The sequence below is a fragment of the Ischnura elegans genome, chromosome 3 (assembly GCF_921293095.1).
Source record: "Ischnura elegans chromosome 3, ioIscEleg1.1, whole genome shotgun sequence".
NCBI lineage: Eukaryota > Metazoa > Arthropoda > Insecta > Odonata > Coenagrionidae > Ischnura > Ischnura elegans.
The window spans coordinates 77,986,832-78,007,372 of NC_060248.1; the positions used below are offsets into that span (position 1 = coordinate 77,986,832).

A 20,541-nucleotide genomic window follows, 5' to 3' on the forward strand; every position below is an offset into this window, starting at 1 on the left:
AATCGCCCCTGTTGACTCTCAGCTCCGCCAAACATCATCCCGGGGTAGGAGGGAACAGCGTGCAGGGCCGGAATTTTCCCCTCAAACTTCTGGGTTGGATACATCAGTCGAATCAGAGGGAAATTCATTGGAAAACATGGAGGGCGGAGGCATAGTGGGGTGAGGTGTTGGAGGGAGAGAGAGTTGTGATAGGACTATGGTAATACTTCTCGCTCCAAACTGCATACTAGGGCCTCAGCACCCATTTCCCCTTGATTGCCAAGGAGTAGGTATTCCTCCGCAGTAGTCCTATGTAAGTCTTGCTCTGCAGGTATGGCTGGTTCTGGGCTGTTTCCGGAGGCAGAGTTCCGGAGGCAGAGATTCGGAGACAAGAGTTTCCGAGACTTAGAGTCTCCGAGCCTTTTAGTCGAAGGGCCTTAGCGCGAAAAACCTTAAGTTCTGCGGATAAGTTCCGAGGAAGTTCGGAGGAATTTCTGGGGGGGGGGACATTAAAAAATGCCACAGTACGTTGGACACCTCTCTCAAAAACCCTCTGAGTACGCGGTGGCCCAGGGAAAGTAACTGCCTCTCCTGAATGTGAAAATTAACATGCCTTTGTTTAAGTCCAGTGTGAGCTCCACCCTCACCTGCTCAAACCAATCATCAAGTTAAATCTAAGAGAACATGTTGTTGTTGCCCTATAAGTGGTAGAACATTTGGATACCAATGTAACGGCCACGGGTGAAGCCATTGGATATCCCTGAATAAAAATCCTCAGAGTCTATGGTGGCCCAGGGAAAGGTAATGCATCCCCTACCCTGAATGTCTCAGTTCAATTCTGGGTTTAGCTTTATCCTCACTGATCAAAACTAACTTTTGGATGAAATAACTGAGTGAGAGAGTAGGTTTATGTGGTAGATGGGTATTGAGGAGGTACCTGTATGGTGCTGGGTGGCTTGCCCTTGTGTTCCATTAAAGATGGTAACTCATGGAATGTTTGGTTTCAAGAAATGCATTACTAGCGCTAAATAAAATTTAATGCATTCACTAATATACAATGGATTATTTAAAAAAAAGTTAGCCATGGTCATTCAGGTTGTGGCATTTCAGCACCGAAAAGGTGAATGAAATCAAAATTTAAGAAAATCACATAATTATATTTTTAGCAGTTTCATTATTTATTACAATTATTTCATCAAATTTTAAAAAAATTATCCAGTGCTAATATACAAGTAGTAATACTCTTAGTATATGTAATATTTGCAGTTTTTCTGGGGTTTAAAGAAAATTTGATAAAAACTTTAAAACTTTTTTTTTCCATTAGTAAAAAATGTTTTACCTAATTTTTCTTTTTTCCAAAGTCTTCTCCTTCTTGGATTGTGTCTGGCAAATGTTGGTTGCTAGTTTCTGGTAACAGAAGTACCAATATCCCTGCTACCAATGGGAAGATCCCAAAGGTTATTGGTGGTATAAGAGGATGGATGGTATCCTGCAACATGTCCAAAGTTTCTTCATTACATTGAGGAAAAAGAGAAAAAGATGCCCTGTTTCTATTTAATGTGATTTGCTGATGTTTTAAAAACCTATTCTCTTTGTTAGAATGTCAGAACTTGTTGGTTCACAAAGTGGAATGTCATATATTTTTTTATACCCCACTGTAGTAGCCTCATTGCATTAAAATTTCTTTGGTTCAATCTAGAAATTTTAGCTTCTAAACCAGGATATGTAGTGAAGACTAATAAGTAATCTCCAAGAATTTTCCCAGGATTTTTACTGTCACAATGCCCAAATGTTCTCCAATAGGCCCTTACAATTAGTATTTAATTTTCTCTTCAGTAGAGCTGAAATGAATTTAGTTATACACTTTCGAGCAAAAGTCTAGATACAATGCAAGAGAATATTACTTACTAAAGTAGCTATGAAAGGTGCTGTCAGCGAACCAATCCTTGCACACATTGATGCAACACCAATCCCGGCATTCCTCACCACAGTAGGGAAGAGTTCACATGAGTATAAGTAGTTCGTTGAAAGAACGACTGCCAATCCTATCAGTCCATTTGCTGCTAATGCCACTGGTAACCATTTCCAGCCTATGTAGGTGACAACAATATGTAGGGTATTTTATTTAAACAGCAATTATATATCACCATTTTATCGATGATCCCAATTAATTGTTGTGTTGCTTCATAATAGCTTTGGAATTGGTCAACAGTAATTATTTGGGACAATTTTGATTTTTTTCATAAAAATGTCAGAAAATTTCACACAAATATCTGTTTTCATATTTTTTTAAATTGTCAAATAAAAATCAATACACTTTTGTATGAACGTTTTTCACCTCATGATTTAAAGGTTTAATAGAGTAAACTTCTTCTCTCATGTACAGTTAAGGACCTCAAATCTGGAAAGCATGGGAACAAAGTGTTTCTGGATTTCTGGTCTTCAGCACGTGGAAATAGTGGTACATTTTTTTGAGAATTTTAATGCAATAAAATTATAACTCAGAAATAATACATGACAGGGATTTTAACATTACAATACCTCCACTGCACAAATATTTGTATCCTAAACAAATTTGCTGGACAAATAAATGATTATGATTATGTTCAAAGCGTGTGCTCAGTGGCGTAACTATGGGGGGATGAGGGGATGTATCCCCCCCCCCCCAAAGCCTCAGCAAAATCAAAAAATAATTTAAATTTCTTGTCTGGATTTGATATCTACTAAATGTATCTGCTTAAAGTTAAATTTCATGTGCCAAAATTATGTAAAATGCATTTTCAGGCATGTTATTTTTCAAAATTTTTCCTTAATTCCCTGTTTCCGAGGGGGGTTGCCTCCACTAACCCCCCAAAGCCCCCACATCCCCCCCAAATCATATTCCTAGTTACACCACTGCGTGTGCTAACTTCTTACTCATCCCAGAACAAGGCTCGGAGAGTGGTGCCACAAGGTGCCAAGTCGAAACACTACGCAGAGGAATTTTCCAACGTTCCGGATGTCTGGTTTTCTGGGTTTTAGGATTACGGATTTGAGGTCCTCAACTGTACTAGTGGTAAACCTGCTAGTTGCTTATATTTATATGTACCATTATATAAATGTTGTAGCTACTTACCTTTCAGAACACAAGCAATCAGAAGGCAGGACACTCCTGAAAATAGGTGTGATACCAGGAGTGTATTTCGTCGTCCAAATGTATGCATCAAATACCAACTAAGCAGTGTACCTACAACTTGTGTTGCGCCTGAAAAGGTAAAAATATCTTTAAAGTTTCTCAGCAGCAGCAGAATGATGTAGTTTCCCTTGTTTTTGCCCTCTTTTTTAAGTAAAAATTTTAATATTTGACTTAGCTTTCTACTTAGCATTTAAACTTTCATAGATATTATTATTAATTCCCCACCAAAATTCAATGGTATTATTTTGCATTTTGCTTTATGGAACAACTGTGAACAAAGAAATTTTTACTGATGCACAAAATAAACATACAGAAAATTAAATTTTTGACCTCAAGGGAAGGAGTGGTATTATTAAGTATTACACCATGGATGTCAGGGACAAATTCAACTGATCCAAATAACCATCATTCAATTTTAGGGCAACAATTACAGTTTAAGAGGATGGGAGTGAGTATGGAAGGGGTAGACTAGCTGAGAACAGAAGTAGTGGCGCCGCCTCCATGGGGCCTGAGGGGGCCCGAGCACCCCAAAAATTCGTTATGTGGGAGGAAAAGACGTGTCAGGTTTGTCAATTTTCCCTGGGGTGTTGAGTTATCGAGAGTCAAGTTTTCTGGGTTCTAATGTTGATCATATGTTTTCTAAAATGCTTTAAAAAAACTTTAAAACTCACTATTTATAAAGTTTCCTGGGGCAAGACACCAGTATGGGTCCCCCAATATTTTTTATAAGTCGGCAGCCCTGAACAGAAGGGAAGGAGAACAATGGAATAGGGGAGGGTCATATCTTAAAAACAAATCCAGAGCCCCATGAATCTTTGCTGCCTTGGGGAACCTAACCAGTTTTTTTGTCTGTACTAAACCTTTACGTCTTCTCTGGTCATCTCCAGCCCCCAAGATTTCTGCTAGCTGTGGCCATATTGTGTCAATAAAGTCTAAGAACATCCACTAGATTGCCTAGATCCACTTTGGGCAGTATATCTTTAAACTTAACAATATTAATTGATGCCTTCAAAAAAAGATTTATGCACTTGAGAGTATGCATCAGGTAAAATTCCCAAAGTTTTTTCTACTCTCTATATTTTATAACTTTGGATGGTTTTATTCGCTATAGGGGTAGGGAAAGTTGAGCTTGGAGCTGAGAGCAACTCCAAATCAGCTGTGCAACCTGGCCAGGTCCCTGTGGCCTGAAAATTGATTATTTGCTACAATTATATCTTGTGAATAGGATGAAGACTAAATCTAGACTTCAATTCATTCTTGTATTTGAATTTAGAGTCGAATATACCCAAGCAAAAAATGCCTTTTTTTTGGGTATGTTTGATATAGTTTTCATCCAATATGGTTTACATATGGTGGTTTTAAAACCAATGCTACATGTTTGAAGCACCAAATTGAAAACAGGATCTTGTTATCTGCAGGATTGCCAGCCTGACGATGATATTCCCTAAGTTCTGAAGAAGCATTCTCTGACACATTCCTTTACACCCTTTAAGAAATTGGTATCAGTAATCATTATAGACTCCACCTTGTGAGTCTTTTAACCCTTCCCCTGCCGGTTGTAGGAGATAATGCGGAAAAACCACAATTAAAAGGGGCTACCGTCTTTCACAAAGTACAGATCTGAATGTTTATGGCAATAATTTGCAAATTCTTATTTCATATGACCAGTATGTGAGGCTGGGGCAAGTAAAGGTAATTTTTTGTGGTGGTGGTTGACTACTTTCCTTGGCATCAAGGAGGTATCAAACACCTCAAAGAGATAAATCATCAGTGGCGCCGACTCCATTAGGCCTGAGGGGGCCTGAGCCCCCTCAAAGATTCGTTTGGGGGGGTGGAGCCCCCTCAATGTTTCAAGAAAATAATTAAATTATATTATGCTTTGTGAAATCACAAAAATTTATTGGTAATTTTTATTTCCCATGTTTGACAATAGTTACCTTTTAAAATAAATTCAACTATGTGTTAAAACAAATAACTATAAGGTTAAGCAGGTTAACTGTATCAGGTGGTGTGAATCATGATAGTGTTTCGGTGCTGCGACACACTTTGAATTTAACCTCTTCCCGGGGTAAGACCTCGAATATGGGCCCCCCCAATATTTTTTATAAGTCGGCGCCCCTGTAATGCATCTGCTTGCTGACAGGTGGCTTGTAAATACTCTCCAATTATCTATAGACTTAATTCATTAGAGAGGTGAAATGAAAGCCTGCATTGAAGAACCACCCTAAAGATACCCACTTTTCATGTTTCTCCAGGAATTAATGGACGGAAAGGGAAATTGTCCCTTAATCCAACACTGGTATCAGAAGTGGAGAAATATTCTAGAAAAGCCTGGTCTGTCCATTTCCTATCAACTTTGGTGTTGGCAGAGTACATTTCTGCTATCCCAAAGGTAATATGCTCATAAAGGATATTGTGTTTGTGTGGAAAACTAGGAGATTACAATAGACTTGGGAAATAAAGATAAAATTTTCATAATTTGTCAAGGAAGGCTCTTCGTAGGCTATAAAATCAGCATGAAAGACAAAATCATGAAAATATTGAAAAACAAACTAATTACATTGATGCATCAATCGATAGTGAATCAAGACACTATCGATATATGTATATCGTTTTTGGTTCTAGTGTAATGTGGGTTTTTCACCATGTGCTCTGTCTGCTCAGTAGTCAATTCTGTTTCCTTAGAAGTAGTTCTCATTGTATTTCTTTTGTGTTTCCTGTTCAATCCAATATTAAAACGTTATCACTATCTGGTCGTCAATAATTTCAACAATAATTTGTCAAGGAAGGCTCTTCCTAGGCTATAAAATCAGCATGAAAGAGTTATCATAAAGTTATTTAGGGCAGCGAATGTGGGACTCATTCTGCCAGAGATAGATTATCAACCAAATACAAGGGAAGGGAGGCAGTGCACAATATCTGCTAATTAACTATGTATTTGGAGTATTTGGATTTATTTCAGGTATTTCTTATTTCAATTTATTTGTAAAATGTAAATGAAAAAGAATCATTAAAAATTGGTAAATCACTTTGTATTCCAATACACAAATATAAATCTATGCATATTTAATGTCTATGCAGAAAATTTTTCCGATGTTGTCTCACCTGATATGGCCACATTGATGAAAATATTTCCTCCTAAACGGCTCATGTACTGTGCAGCTCCAAAGAATGCCAATCCTGATGCAAGCCAGCTGTAGCTAATGGCTAATGTTTTTCGTCTTAAGTTAGGCGTTTTTAGTAGATCAAAAATATGTCCCTTTTGTCGCTTCCTGTAATTTGCCTAGTAATGAAATGCAAAAAAGATAGTTTTCAATCATATTCAACTTGATTAAATTAAAGCAATATGTTTCCAGCAGCAATTTCACTTATAATAATAAGGGCAAGCTAGCCTAGGTCAGCCATAGGTAACCTACGGCTCACAAGCCGCATGTGGCCCTTTTGATATCAAGTTGTGGCTCTGTCGATTTAAAATTGCGGTCTTCCAGTTCAATGCACAAAAAATATTTAATATATTATTTGATATTAAAAACTCATAAAAGTATTGAAAACAGGAGAAAAACTATGGATGTAGGAATGAGAGAGGATAAAGTGTCCCTATAATAAGTACATTGCCGGTTGTCAAATAAAGCACTGTCATAATGTGTATGTGCGGCTGGTTGCATAACTTTTGGCTTTTCCATCTCAAAAGGATGCCAACCCCTGGCCTTGGTGGTAGTGGGTGAGGGTCTGCATACTTAACTGTTGAATTATGTAGTGTAATGCTCAAAAACTTGGAATTTATTTCTTGCATACATGTTAAATGAAATGCCATTCAAAGTACATACTACATACTAACAAAATCTGGATTAATTTTTCAATAATTTTCACGACTTCCAAATTACATCACACCATTCACAACAGTAATGAATCTGCATGTTGATCGATTAGTTACACTGCTGGCATGTCAAAACCATGCTGATGTACATACATTCTCTGCTGTCTCTTTTTTGGGACTTGGCAGTAAATATGTATGTTGAGTAACTTAAGGGCAGGGTTGCCGACTTACAAAAATATTGGGGGGGCCCAAACCGGTGACCTTGCCCCGGGAAATTTTATAAGTAGTGAGTTTCAAGTTTTTAAGCATTTTAGAAGAGTCATATGATCAACATTAGAACCCTGATAACTCGAATCTCGATATCTGGGCGCTCCGGGGAAAATTGACAAGCCTGACACATTTTTTCCTCACGCACCCATAACAAAATTTTTAGGGGGCTCGTGGCACCTCAGGCCCCATGGAGTCGGCGCCGCTGCTTAGGGGGCCAACGTATTTGAGTGTAATAAGAATACTATGTATTCATTTCACAGCAAGGTATGAGTGGAATTAGCAAATTAGTTTGTATGGTAAAGAAGCTCCTATTACAGTAGGATATTTATCCTTGTATCCTTTGGGAATTCACTCTTGTGGCCAGGCTCATAAGTCAAAGACTTTTATGCCCCACACCACAAGATGGGTAGGAAAGAAAAAGTTGTCTGCATAAGTTGTTGACACAGTTGCATAAAAACTGGTTGAGAAATACTTCCATGGGATTTAGATTCATCCATCAATCAGCAACCTTTGAGTCTCATTGGTTGGTTGGGGAGAGCTCTAGCTCTTTTCTTGGGATTTCAAACAGGTACATTGGTCCATGATTTCTGTCTGCAGGTTTGATATATTTCTTGCCGTGAGGGTGAAATATTTCTTTCTGTGCAGTTCATGGTTTTAGGCTGATTAGGAAGGGAAGGGGAATAATTCTAGTTTCTATATTTAATGTGTACATTATATTTTGTTGGTTTAAAATTTTCCAAAATGCAAAATAAACATTATAGAGGAATCACCAATAATTATTACCTTGTAACCATTATTTGATAAACCTGTAAGATTGAGGGAGGAAGGGGATGCACTATGGGGAAGGGTAGTCATTCTAGTGCTTCACCCCTACCAAATATTTTGAGCTGCCATTTTACATAAGGGCCTCTGAAATGGTAATGTTAATGAAGTAGATGATTCATCGTGATCTTCCCATTTCAATTTGAAGAACAAGGAATCATCAGTTTTTTGCTAACTTAATTTTGGTGAGTGGGGAAAGTACTGTTTGACTTAATCAGCATATAAACTTACATTACGTGGTTTCCTCTTGAAGGTTTCCTTTGAATCATTGTTATGGATTATGTTTGGCTCTCTGAATTTGATTGATACAATACTGACTCTATTTTCCTTATGTCTTCTTAGGTTCATGAGGTGAGCATTATTCCATACCCTTCCGTTAACCTTGGCTGCTGTTCCAAGGACTTTTTCTGCCTCATTGTGATGATCCATTGCCAATAGCCAACGAGGTGATTCAGGGATCAACCTAAAAGTGATAAATAGGAGCTTTTATATATGTAAAAAGTGATGCTTGTACATGTGGTATGTGATATTTAATCAAATAGCCTGAGTATGGCAGTCATAAATTTTCTCTTCTGAATATTTTGTGGTATTTTTTAGTGTACCCCCCCCCAAAAATTTCTGGTACCCCTTCCCAGAAATTCCTCCGATTTTCTTCCAAACTTATCCGCAGAACTTCTCCCGCTAAGGACTTTTCCCCCTAAGGTTTTTTGCACAAAGGATTTGTGCGCAAAGGCCCTTCGACTCAAATGCTCCGAGACTCTAAGTCTTGTATCTCTTGTCTCCGAACTCTGCCCTACGAACGCTGTCCTACAACGCTGCCCTAGGACGCTGCTCTAGGATGCTAGCCCTCCGACACAAGCCCTCCGATGCCAGCCCTCCGACGAGATCAAGACTTATATAGGTAGTACGGCGGAGGAATACCTACTCCTTGGCAATCAAGGGGAAATGGGTGCTGAGGCATAAGAATGCAGTTTGGAGTGAGAAGTACTCCACTTGTCCTATCACAATTCTCTCTCCCTCCTACACACCTCATCCCACTCTGTCTCTCCCCTCCATGGATTCCAATGACTTGCCTCTACCAGCAATCACCCCACTTAGTTATGTTTCCAACCCAGAAGATAGAGGAGAGAAAATCCAGCAGTACGCGGTTCTCCCCCCCAACCCCGGCTTGGATGACGGACGTTTTGCAGTGGTGCCAGTCAGCAGGGGCGCCTACACGGCAGATTTGCAGCTGACTTGAACATTGCCCTATTACCCCTCCACTCCTTTGCAAATTCCCTCCCCTCCACCCTGACACGTTCCGGAGCTTGCAAGCGCTCTCTTGCTCAGGCGCTCGCTTTGGATTGATGACTTGGCTGAGATGGGTGATTTCTGCAAACTTATACAGATTGTACTTAGTTTTTGGTAATGTTTCATATGGGATCATTAGTTATCATTGTTGTTTTCTGTAATAATTCTTATTTTGAATATTTCTTCTTCTAATAGATATTGATTGAAAATAACTCGTAAATTTGTGGCAATTGTTTCTTGAGTGCTGATTTCTTGTTTGTGGAGTCTTTCCCTTAACCAGCTTGTGACTGATGATTGGAGTTCCCTGTGTCTGGGGCTTATGTTCACAATCTTGAAGATTAACGACGTAATACCACAATTTAATGGTATAAATTATTTTAATTATAGTTGTGAATGGTTCTTGATTCAATAATTATTACTGCTGAAGGGAAATTACCCATTTAAAATGTGGAAACAACATATCACATGGATTTGATTTTATAGCCCACTTCCTTTTTCATTATGCATTACACCAGTGACATAAAAATTGACTCAGTACGTTGATCAACCTGTTTTCCCTATGGCAGAAGATCGAGACCTCATTAATCTCATTCATAGATATGATCCTCATAGTAAATATGTTAATTTTATATTTTTTTCCAGCAGAGCGAGCCTTTACCTGGGAGTAAATTTCCTTCAAAATTCAAGAGAGATAGTATTTTCTTTGGCCAATTGAACACCACACAAATATACCCATATCATGATGCTGTTAAAAAAGTAACACTTCATATTGAGCTATTGATTGGTCTTGAAACTTTTGATAGAAATCACTGGCATGATATTCACCACTAGTAGAGATAATTTGAAACATCTTATTTGAGTTGTGTGAATTTAGGAACTTAACACTTCGCGTGCCATGGACGTAATATTACGTCCTGCTAATCCTTCTGAGGATTGCCATGGACGTAATATTACGTCTTTCCATTTAATTGGCTTTGTATGCGTGAAGCCGTAATATTTCGCCCGTGGTACTTTCCCAGTTTACTGCTTAGGGGTTCTTTTTTTTTCAAAAATCAACTGCTCGATGGAAAAAGAGTTCAATTTATGTCTTGAGGACGAGTAGTCCTCTGTAGCTACCGGCATCCTCATCTTAGGCCACTTGGTGTGAAAATTCTTTGGGCCAATGGACCGTTCGTTGAGGGTGCATTGACCCTTTCTTTCGTCCAGGATTTATAAAGCTTTGCTTGGAACAATGCTTTTTTATGATTTCCATGCTTTAAATAGTTCAAATTGAGCGTACTAAAAAAATTATTATGCATGCTATGGTGGTACATCATATGTTGCAACTTTTTTATTTTTCAAAAACAGTAGGTTTTCATTATATATTTAAAAATTAGCAATAAATGTTATTCAACTCATTCATATAGAAGAGCAAAGTCCATTTTTATTGAAATGCACATCGATAAATATATTTTTGATGCTAATGTTTTAAAAAATACACGAATATAATAAAAAATGGCTGGATTTTTCAGTAGGGCTTTAAATTTAGCAGCCGGCACTCAAAGTGTTAAGTAATGCACCTTTCACTTATAATGGTAATTATCAGGTGATAACTAATGGAAAGGCAAAATGAGAACATGAACATAAGCATGCTTTTGGAATCACATGCTATTCAAGAATAAAACTTGGAACCCCAGAAGTACATGCAGAGAGAAATCCCAGCTTTGCCACATCTGATAAAAGGCATATAAAAAAAACAGTCGATAAGAGGTTTAAAACAGCTACGGCGGAATGAAAGAGGTAGGAGCACAAGCATTATCAATTCCAACAACTTACCACCAGTAAGATAACAGGAGGGTGCATGGTACAGAGATAACCAATTGTAGTTGCCTCCAGCTTCGGAAATAGTAGGAAATTCCTCCAAGTGCTGAATATCCTAATCCAAAAGGGAGATGATACAGAATTGGCACTGCTGTTCTCCACCATCCTCCAACTATCTCCATGCCTGCAACATTACGTATCAATTACATATTTCCTGGACCTCAGCCCTGTTTTATAACACATGTGGTAAACTAATTGATTGGAGGTTAAATGTAGTGGAATTTACCAACAATAGGAATTAAGTCATGAGGTGATTTCACACATTTTTCTATGTGATTTTTTTTCTGTGCTCATAACTATCTATTAATCCTTAAGTCTCCCTACATTTTTGTTGTAAATAGTTACTGGGGGGACGATGGTTTTAGATTCAGGAGGAGTGGTAAATGAACACGACCACACGTGTTGAATAACATGGCGAAACTGCAATTTATTAAAAGAACAAACTTCCGGTGAAGAACAAAAAAACAAATGAATACAGTAATACGATAGTTGGGAGATTACCAGCCATATTCAAACAAAAACAATCACAACACTCTCCCTTAATCTACCAACTTTACATTGCATTTTTACAATTAACCATACCCAGAGGAATAATGCACTTGCGGTGTGCAGTCACATTAAGTGCCTTAGTAAACACATCGGCAATCATTTTTTCAGATTCCATGTAATTGAGGACAACCTTCTTATGCTTAACAAGTTCCCTGATGTGATGAAACTTCACTTCTATATGCTGAGTGCGAGCATGCAATCCATTGTCAGAGGCTAATTTTAGTGCACTCTGGTTATCATTCCATAAAAGAATTGGCCCCTTCCTACCACATAACTCAGAGAGTAACCCCTTCAAGTAAGTGGCCTTCCTACCTGCAGAGTCAATGGCAATATACTCTGCCTCGGTTGAAGACAAGGCAGTTACACTTTGTTTTTTACTCTCCCAGCAGATTGGTCCACCAGCAGACACAAAAACATACCCAGTCACTGATTTTCTGTTGACGTCATTAGCAAATGACGCATCAACAAAACCACAAACATCCGGATTATTCTCAGTCCTTCGGAATTCTATTCCTGCATCAATTGTTCCTTTTAAATACCTTAACACTCTTTTCACACACTGCCAGTGTTCATTTCCATAGCAGTTGTTGAACTGGCTGAGGTAATTGGTAGCATAGGATATATCAGGCCTGGTACACACTGATAAATACAGTAAACTTCCAATCACTTGTTGGTAAGGTACACTATCACACGTTATCGATTCACCCTTGGTCAGTCGAGTGCCAGGAACCATAGGGGTTGACACAGATTTACATTCTGCCATCCCCACCTTACTCAGCAAGTTCAAAATTACCTGTTTTTGGTTCAACTTTACTTTACCATTACCCATTTCTACCCTCATTCCCAGGCAATCCACGACTGATCCTAAGTCTTTTACCTTAAAACAAGAGTGGAGCTTTTGTTTCAGTTTCTCAGCTTGAACTTCATCATTAAAGAATACAAAAAAGTCATCAACATAAACACATATTATAACCATGGATGCACCATCTCTCCAAAAATAAACACAAGGCTCATGTTGAGATTTCTTAAAACCAACACTTAATACGACTTCATCCATTCTCTCATACCAGGAACGCGAAGCCTGTTTCAGGCCATAAATGGCCTTCTTTAACTTATACACTTTACTTGCATCTGAAACAAAACCTTCCGGTTGGTACATGAAAATGTCTTCACTTAGTGAACCATTCAAAAAGGCTGTGGAAACATCCAAGTGATGTACATGCAAACCATGAGCAACAGCAATTGAAAAACACAATCGTAAGGTATCATGTCTCACCACAGGAGCAAAAGTGTCAAGATAATCAATACCATAACGCTGAGAGAAACCCTTAGCTACCAGGCGAGCCTTATACTTGTCCACTTCTCCCTCCCCATTCCGCTTCAATTTAAAAACCCATTTGCATTGCACTATATTTCCACCCTTAGGTCTGTCTACAAGATCCCACACATCGTTTTCCTGAAAAGAACTGATCTCTCTTTCCATAGCTTCTTTCCAATGAATTTTATCAGTACCATTTAATGCCTCGGTAACTGATGTAGGTTCTACCTTTTCATCACATGCTAAATATAACTCAAAACCAGGAAATTCCTTCCTTTGCCTTTCCCTCATAGGATACCTCCTTTCACCTTCATCGACATTATTTCCAGGATTTATTTGCACCTCATTTGCATCCGCAAAAGACAGATTTTCAATATCATTCTCTGCTCCATGAATGTGATTGACATTGGCATTTGTTTCACTCTGACAATGAACATCATCACTGACATTACACACTGAAGTAAATGGCAAATCATCATCTAAGTTTACAGGCACAGGCATACTGAAAGAACCCTTCTTCCCTTTACCAATAGCCTTAATTGCAGTGAAACTATTTTCAATGAATTTAACATCACGAGCAACAAGAATTTCTCTCGGGTTTTCAGGATTAAGCAAACGATACCCCTTGGAAGCTGAAGAGTAACCCACAAAGACCATTTTCTTGCTCCTAGGATTTAGTTTATCCCCCCTTATTTCCTCAGGGATTAGAGCATATGCATCAGAACCAAACACCCTGAGCTGATCATAGCTGACTTTCTTACCTGACCACAGGACCTCAGGGACATTGTCAGGGACACTCCTGTGGGGGCTTCTGTTTAATAAGTACACAGCAGTGTTAGCTGCTTCTGCCCACATCTCCTTAGGACTTCCTGCGTGAAAGAGCATGCATCGCACTTTCTCCAGAATGGTGCGATTCAGTCTCTCTGCTACACCATTTTGCTGTGGAGTATACCTTACAGTTCTCTGATGTGTGATTCCTCTGCTTTTAAAGAAATTCTGTAACTCATCACTCAAGAACTCAGTTCCATTATCAGACCTGAAAATTTTCAACCTTTTACCAGTTACATTTTCAGCCATATTGACAAAATCAATCACTCTCTGCTTGGTTTCAGACTTGCTCTTTAAGAAATAAACAGTCGTTCTGCGGGAGAAATCATCTATCAAAGTAAGAATGTACCTTGACCCACTCCATGACTTTACATTAGAACCAAAATCACACAGATCAGAGTGAACAAGACCTAGTACCTCATCTGCCCTAGTACCTCCTTCCTTGGGAAAAGGATTTCTGTGCTGTTTTCCAAGAACACAAGCATTACAATCATCAGCAGGTTCATACTTGAAATCAATGCAATCACTTAATTTGTCCCGCAACAATATCATATTTTGCATACCCAAATGACCCATTCTTTGATGCCACAATTCATAATCATTAATATTGCACACAAATGCCTGCTTTGATTTAACATCCAAACGGTATAACCCATTACTCGTTCTACTTGCAGTAGCTAGTTCTGTACCATTACAGACAAAGTCATCATCATACATTTTACAACCCTTTTTATCATAAACAACAGTGATCCCTTTGTCGGCAACTTGACTTACAGAAATCAAATTTTCTTTCAATCCAGGAACATGCACAACATGTTTAAGTTCACAAATGTGATCACTTACATTTAGGTTCACAGATCCAACACCTCTGCTTTTAAGCTTACCGTTATTTCCGACAGTAATCTCAATATGACCGTCAACGTCACGACAATAATCATGCATACGGTCTTCATGGGGTGACATATGCACGGATGCTCCGGAATCTACAAACCAATCTGAGTCACACGATGCAGCCGACAGGGCACACAGAAGACTTCTCAGCGGTTTCCTATTTTCTCCTTTCTTCTCTCCCTTAACCTCGGCTCTGTTCTCGTTCGGATCCCTCTTCTTCTGCGACTGCGGGCATTGTGTTTTAAGATGCCCCTTTTCACCACAGTTCCAGCACTTCCACGCCTTCACAACTGATGAACTCCCAGCCATGGTCGAAGAGTTGTACTTCTTGCCCTTGGAATACAGGGCAGTGGTTTCGGGAACACTCGCATTTTGACCGGCACTCACGCTCTTCCGGTAGCTTTCGTCTAACAAAATCGTCTTCACACGATCCAAATTTAAGACATTCTCCCCACTCGTGATGGCCATGACAAGATTGTCATACGAATTTGGCAGCCCCTGAAGCAACATTGCTGCAACAAAGTTTTCCGCCATCGGCTCACCGATACCCTCGAGCTTGTGTGCCAACATTATCACCTCGCTGATATAAGTGTCCATGGTTTCGAACTTTTCTAGCCTCATTTGGCACATAGAACGAAGCAGGGATACATACCGCCACTTGCCTTTATCCTCATATGCCTTGGATAAAGCATTCCAGGCATCCTTTGCCGTTTTAGCTGGCCTTACATGGGGATATACCACAGGCTGCACCATAAGGCAAATGTCTGCTAAAGCTTTCTCGTCCCTACGTTCTTTACCTTCGCCATTATCACTTCCCTGGACACAACTCCACAATCCATTACGACGTAAATAGTTCGTCATCGCGAACGACCAGTCATAATAGTTTTCCCGCCCAACGAGTTTTTCGAAACCATACGCCTGCGAAGTGACCTGAGATTCTTGCATCTTTGCTACCACACGGTTTACCACAAAAATAAAGAAATCTGAATTCAGCAGCGCAGTGGAAAGTGCGATGGGCCCATAACCTGTTGTAAATAGTTACTGGGGGGACGATGGTTTTAGATTCAGGAGGAGTGGTAAATGAACACGACCACACGTGTTGAATAACATGGCGAAACTGCAATTTATTAAAAGAACAAACTTCCGGTGAAGAACAAAAAAACAAATGAATACAGTAATACGATAGTTGGGAGATTACCAGCCATATTCAAACAAAAACAATCACAACAATTTTTGTTGTCTAGTTTGACAGACTTCTGCTATCCCCACTTAGTCCGCCATTGCCATTACCGTGGTTGTTCCCTCTTCTTAGGAATCTGCACATCAAAGATGTTTAATTTTGGTTATCAGATCTTAATTGAAAACATTTCAATCAGTGCAAAGAAAGGCATACAATTCAAACTGATGAATTATGCCTTGATAAATGGTGAAAAATATTTTTTTAACTATGCATTCATGAACTGTGAGAGTCAAAATGAGCATTCCCACAAGTTCTACCTTCAAAGATCTCTTTGATTAAAAATGTTGGCTACTAATAAAATTCATTTCACTAAAGAGTGGGGTTAACTATAGATGCTGAATTGCTGTTCAATTGTATTGGTTTCTTTGTGTTTTTTTAATACTTAAAAATCTTCAGCTTTATGCTTACAAATTACAAAACTTGTCATCATCATCCCTCCTGTAGCAAAGGCTATCAAAAATCTGAGGACGAGGAATCCTTCAAATGACTGAATGCATGCAGCAGCTATGCCAGCTGTTGTCTGCAGAGCAATGGAGGCCAAAAGAGGAATTTTACGACCAAATCTGAAAGAAAAATAACACTTAATTTACTTTCTTTACTATTTAAGTAAAATCTGTGCTTGAGAAAAGAAAGACATTTATTTATAAACTTCCTGTTTACTACAATAGATTTGGGGAACATGAAAAATTTAAAGGTTACACTTAAAGAGAAATACCAGGAGCCATAGGCAGAGATAGATGAGGTGGGGGCACGTGGCCCCCCCCAGACTCTTAAAAAATATGCAAGATTTTCAATACGGTTCCATTATCATTGCGTTCATTTTTATTACGTGGTATCCTTGTGCCTCCCTCAGAACAAAATCCTGAATACGGCCTTGCTTGTGCTCCCCCCGCCCCCCGGAAAGATATCCTGGATCAGCCCCTGCCAGGAGCATTTGAATTAATTCATTATAAATTAAAATAAATATAAATGAAATGAAAGGATAACGTATAGGATAATTGTGGCGGAGCCCTTCGTTTCGAGCGCCATCACCAAGGTCAGCCACCTGGCTGAGGTCGTTGCCCTGGGACCCTGAGGTCCCTGCCGCTGCCGCCAGGGTGCGCGGGACATAGCGCCAGTAAGGCGCCGCGAGATTGAGTCACCAGGAGACGCTCACGGAACGGCAAGGGAGAAGGGCTTGAGACATAGACGAACTATATCGCTAACCATCCAAATAAATGTGGTCGGATTTACTTCCGTTTAATTTATTCAAGTGAGGTTAATCACCTACATATCCCTAACCCCTTCAATAATTTTTATCAATGAGCTATTAAGAAGTGGGTATAAATTTTGTGGGCATTTCACTGGAGGAGTAGGTAAAATTCAGTAAATAATCGGCAGGTAATGATTTTTCTAGGTCCTCGAGGACCTAGAAAAATAATGGTTGTCAATTCTGGTCGACAATTTTTGTATTTTTTAATAAATCTGTTTCAGTAAACCCCTGTTCATCAATCGCTGTGACATGCAATAGATTCAGCTCATTATCTGTGCGTTTTTGCATAGGTTGTTAAAAGTTTCAAAGTTCTACTTCACTCATGAAATATGTTATCCACGATATAACTGTACATTTTTTTGTTAAGGAAACACTATTTAAAGCAGAAACATTTACATTTTCCAAATTTCTTTGCACCGCTTATTTGTTTGGAAATAATGCAGATTCAACATAAGTCATGAATTCGCCTTAAGCTTGGCTGATTGATATTGTAAGTTCAGTGTCCACTTTTTGTATATGTTTCCTCTACCTGAATGCAAATTAAGTCTTTTATCTTTTGATGAAATACGTTTTAGAAGTCTCATATTATTGACCCCAGAAAAAGCTTTTCTCTTGGGATAATGAATGTAGGAAATTTTCCATCCCTGTCCCCCTGAATCCACTATGTTAACTATATTTGACCCCATCATAATTTGTTACTCACTTGTCTGCCATTATTCCAAAGAAAACACTGCCCACCAGAATTCCAAGCATGAATATGGATTGGGCTACATTTGCCAGCTGAGAATGAGAACACACCAAGTTCCACTGTAAAAGAGCCATTATTAATTTTGATTTATGTACTCCTTAACCCATAAATATTTAGCTTGATTTTGTAACATCAGTGGATGAATTTGTAATGCATGATTAGCTGTGAAGCTGAGACAACTGAAATTTGAATTACATATTACGCAATGCATGTGATGATTTTCCCAAGTTCGTAGGGAGCAGGGATTGTGATTAAGGGGTTCAAACCCCCTGAAATGTTCAACAAAGGAGGTAAAATTGAGGTCGGGTTCAGTTGGAGGGGTTACATCTTAGACTATCTCTCAAGCATTTCTGCAGTCATGTGAGCCCTTCTAGATCTCACTTGCTATGGCCTTGATGATAATTTTAATTTAGCTAATGTATAAATTGGTGATGGAATGAAAGTTTAAACATTTATCCTGCTCTGCTGCAAACAGTGTAACAGTGTTGAGAGACATGGGGTTGCATATTTGAAAACATGATCGCTCAATCTTAGACAAATTTTCTCATATTTTGCGGAATCAACAGATTTGAATTTCACCTCTGAAATGATTGTGTCCTCAAAGATGGAATGATCAAAGGTCCAACTTTTACATGGTACAGAAATTGTTGAATTTTCCAGGCCATTCTCTTCCTTCAGAAAGATGGTTTTATTGTAGTGGCATTTATCCCCCTAAAAATCAGAAAAGGATGGTGTATTCCATTTTAGAATTTAGATAGGATAGATTTGTTATCTTATCAGATTTTAATAAATCATGCCCATAAAAATTCATCATATTTTTGGTGTCCCTTAATATAAATCTAACTTGCAGAATTTTTTATGAGAGCAAAAAAGCTAAAGCTAAATTTATCTATAAAATCATGCATTTTTGGGTTGTGAATTCTTTAATTTGGTAAAACTAAGTGAGAAAGTTAACACTTTCCAAAGGAGTCATTAGAATATCATCAAATCACGGTTGGAAATTTTGCTTCGGATAGCTGAATGTCATTTGTGTAGCTTTATTTTATCTTTCATTGGATGTTATTTGGGCTCAATTTCAATAGTATTAAGAAGATGTGAATCTGCATTTCATGTTACTTTTTTGTGAAACAAAAGTTCATACCTCAATGGAAGATATGTTTTGCAAAATGCCATGATCAGTAGCAGTTGCATTCCACTCGTTGCAAAAGTAGTTGCCAGGAGGAGGGGCAAGAAACACTATTGACAATTCCTGCCAGGCAATTGGAATCCTTAGTAATGAGAGGCAAAAGGATACACGCACTTGCCACCATCCAAAGTCACCTAGAGCCTCTCTTACTATGACCTCTACTTCCTTTGTGTCATTGAAGTCAGTTCTCTCATCGATAGTAATTTCGTCTGTTATCTTTGATTTTCCATCTTCATTATCACCTGAAAGTGAATAAGTATATACTTACTTGTTAAGTATATACTTAACAATACCAGTGAATTTGATGGAGAATTTTCCTCTGTGAGAAATCCTTGGCTCACAATTAGGTGTATACATAGTGATATCAGAAAATAAAAAAATTCCATAGCTTTCCCTAAACCTTTTCACTGCCATGGCTTTCATTAATGTGTCTCCAAAAATACTAGAGATATTATTTTAAAATCCTGTCAAGAAGTGGGTTATACATTTAACCACCAATTTGGATTTTTTTCACCAGAATAATTTTTGCCATTGTATTGGATGTTTGTGAGAATAAAAGGTTAGAAAGAAGTGCTGGGATCGTAAAATTTTTACGTTCAACCAAATTAGGTGTCACTTTGCAAAATTATCTTATATTAATTAGTGTCAGGATCTTTAATATGCCTGCAAAATATTTAATTTCTCCTAGTTTTACTTCACCTATAGATACCAAAAAGAAACAAAGCTACCACACAGGATACAATTTATTAAAACTTTTATTATGGAATTATATAATTTGTTATCATGATTATTGAATAATTTGGTTGAATCGAATCCAAAGATTTTAGATCTGTTATATGGATTGGGTTGGCTCCATTTTTTAGTGGTGGAGCAAAGAAATATTATCACCAGTTGAAAGAAATCAGTAACTTCTTCCAAATTTGAAATCCTGGTTAATATTTTACTGTTACATAATCCAGGCAACACCTCATTGTCAGTAATGCGTAGAGCTGGTAGCCTAAACACGAGGATGCATCTCTCCCAACAGACGATTTCTCTTAGAAAGTCTAGTAATTTTCTAAGATTAAGAGCAAAATTCACCGGACTCATGCAAACTAAGAAAGCCATTCCAGCGTACGTATTCAAGACTGAACTTGAGGTAACCTTAATGATATCATTTAGTGAAAAATATCTCATCAGCTGAGAGACGCCAATAGATTAATACGACTCTCATTTCTAAATCTCTTGCCATAGACTCACTCGAGATGTCGAAAATATCCGGAAATGAGTGGTTACGTTCAGCTACTTTTTCCGTCGCCGTCCTCGACTTCGCACCC

General features: G+C 38.4%; 1 protein-coding gene across 1 annotated transcript; it reads right to left on the bottom strand.

The window, feature by feature from the left end:
* Nucleotides 1-1,206: 1,206 nt before the first annotated feature.
* LOC124155042 (organic cation transporter protein-like) lies at nt 1,207-20,541 on the bottom strand. Its single transcript, XM_046528787.1, has 11 exons — nt 20,465-20,541; nt 19,181-19,467; nt 18,619-18,750; nt 17,995-18,098; nt 16,448-16,602; nt 11,169-11,337; nt 8,295-8,526; nt 6,260-6,437; nt 3,095-3,223; nt 1,888-2,069; nt 1,207-1,468 (listed from the first exon to the last, which is right to left on the bottom strand). The coding sequence occupies exons 4-11, from the start codon at nt 18,042-18,044 to the stop codon at nt 1,319-1,321; spliced, it is 1,245 nt and encodes a 414-aa protein (XP_046384743.1). The 5' UTR covers nt 18,045-18,098; nt 18,619-18,750; nt 19,181-19,467; nt 20,465-20,541; the 3' UTR covers nt 1,207-1,318.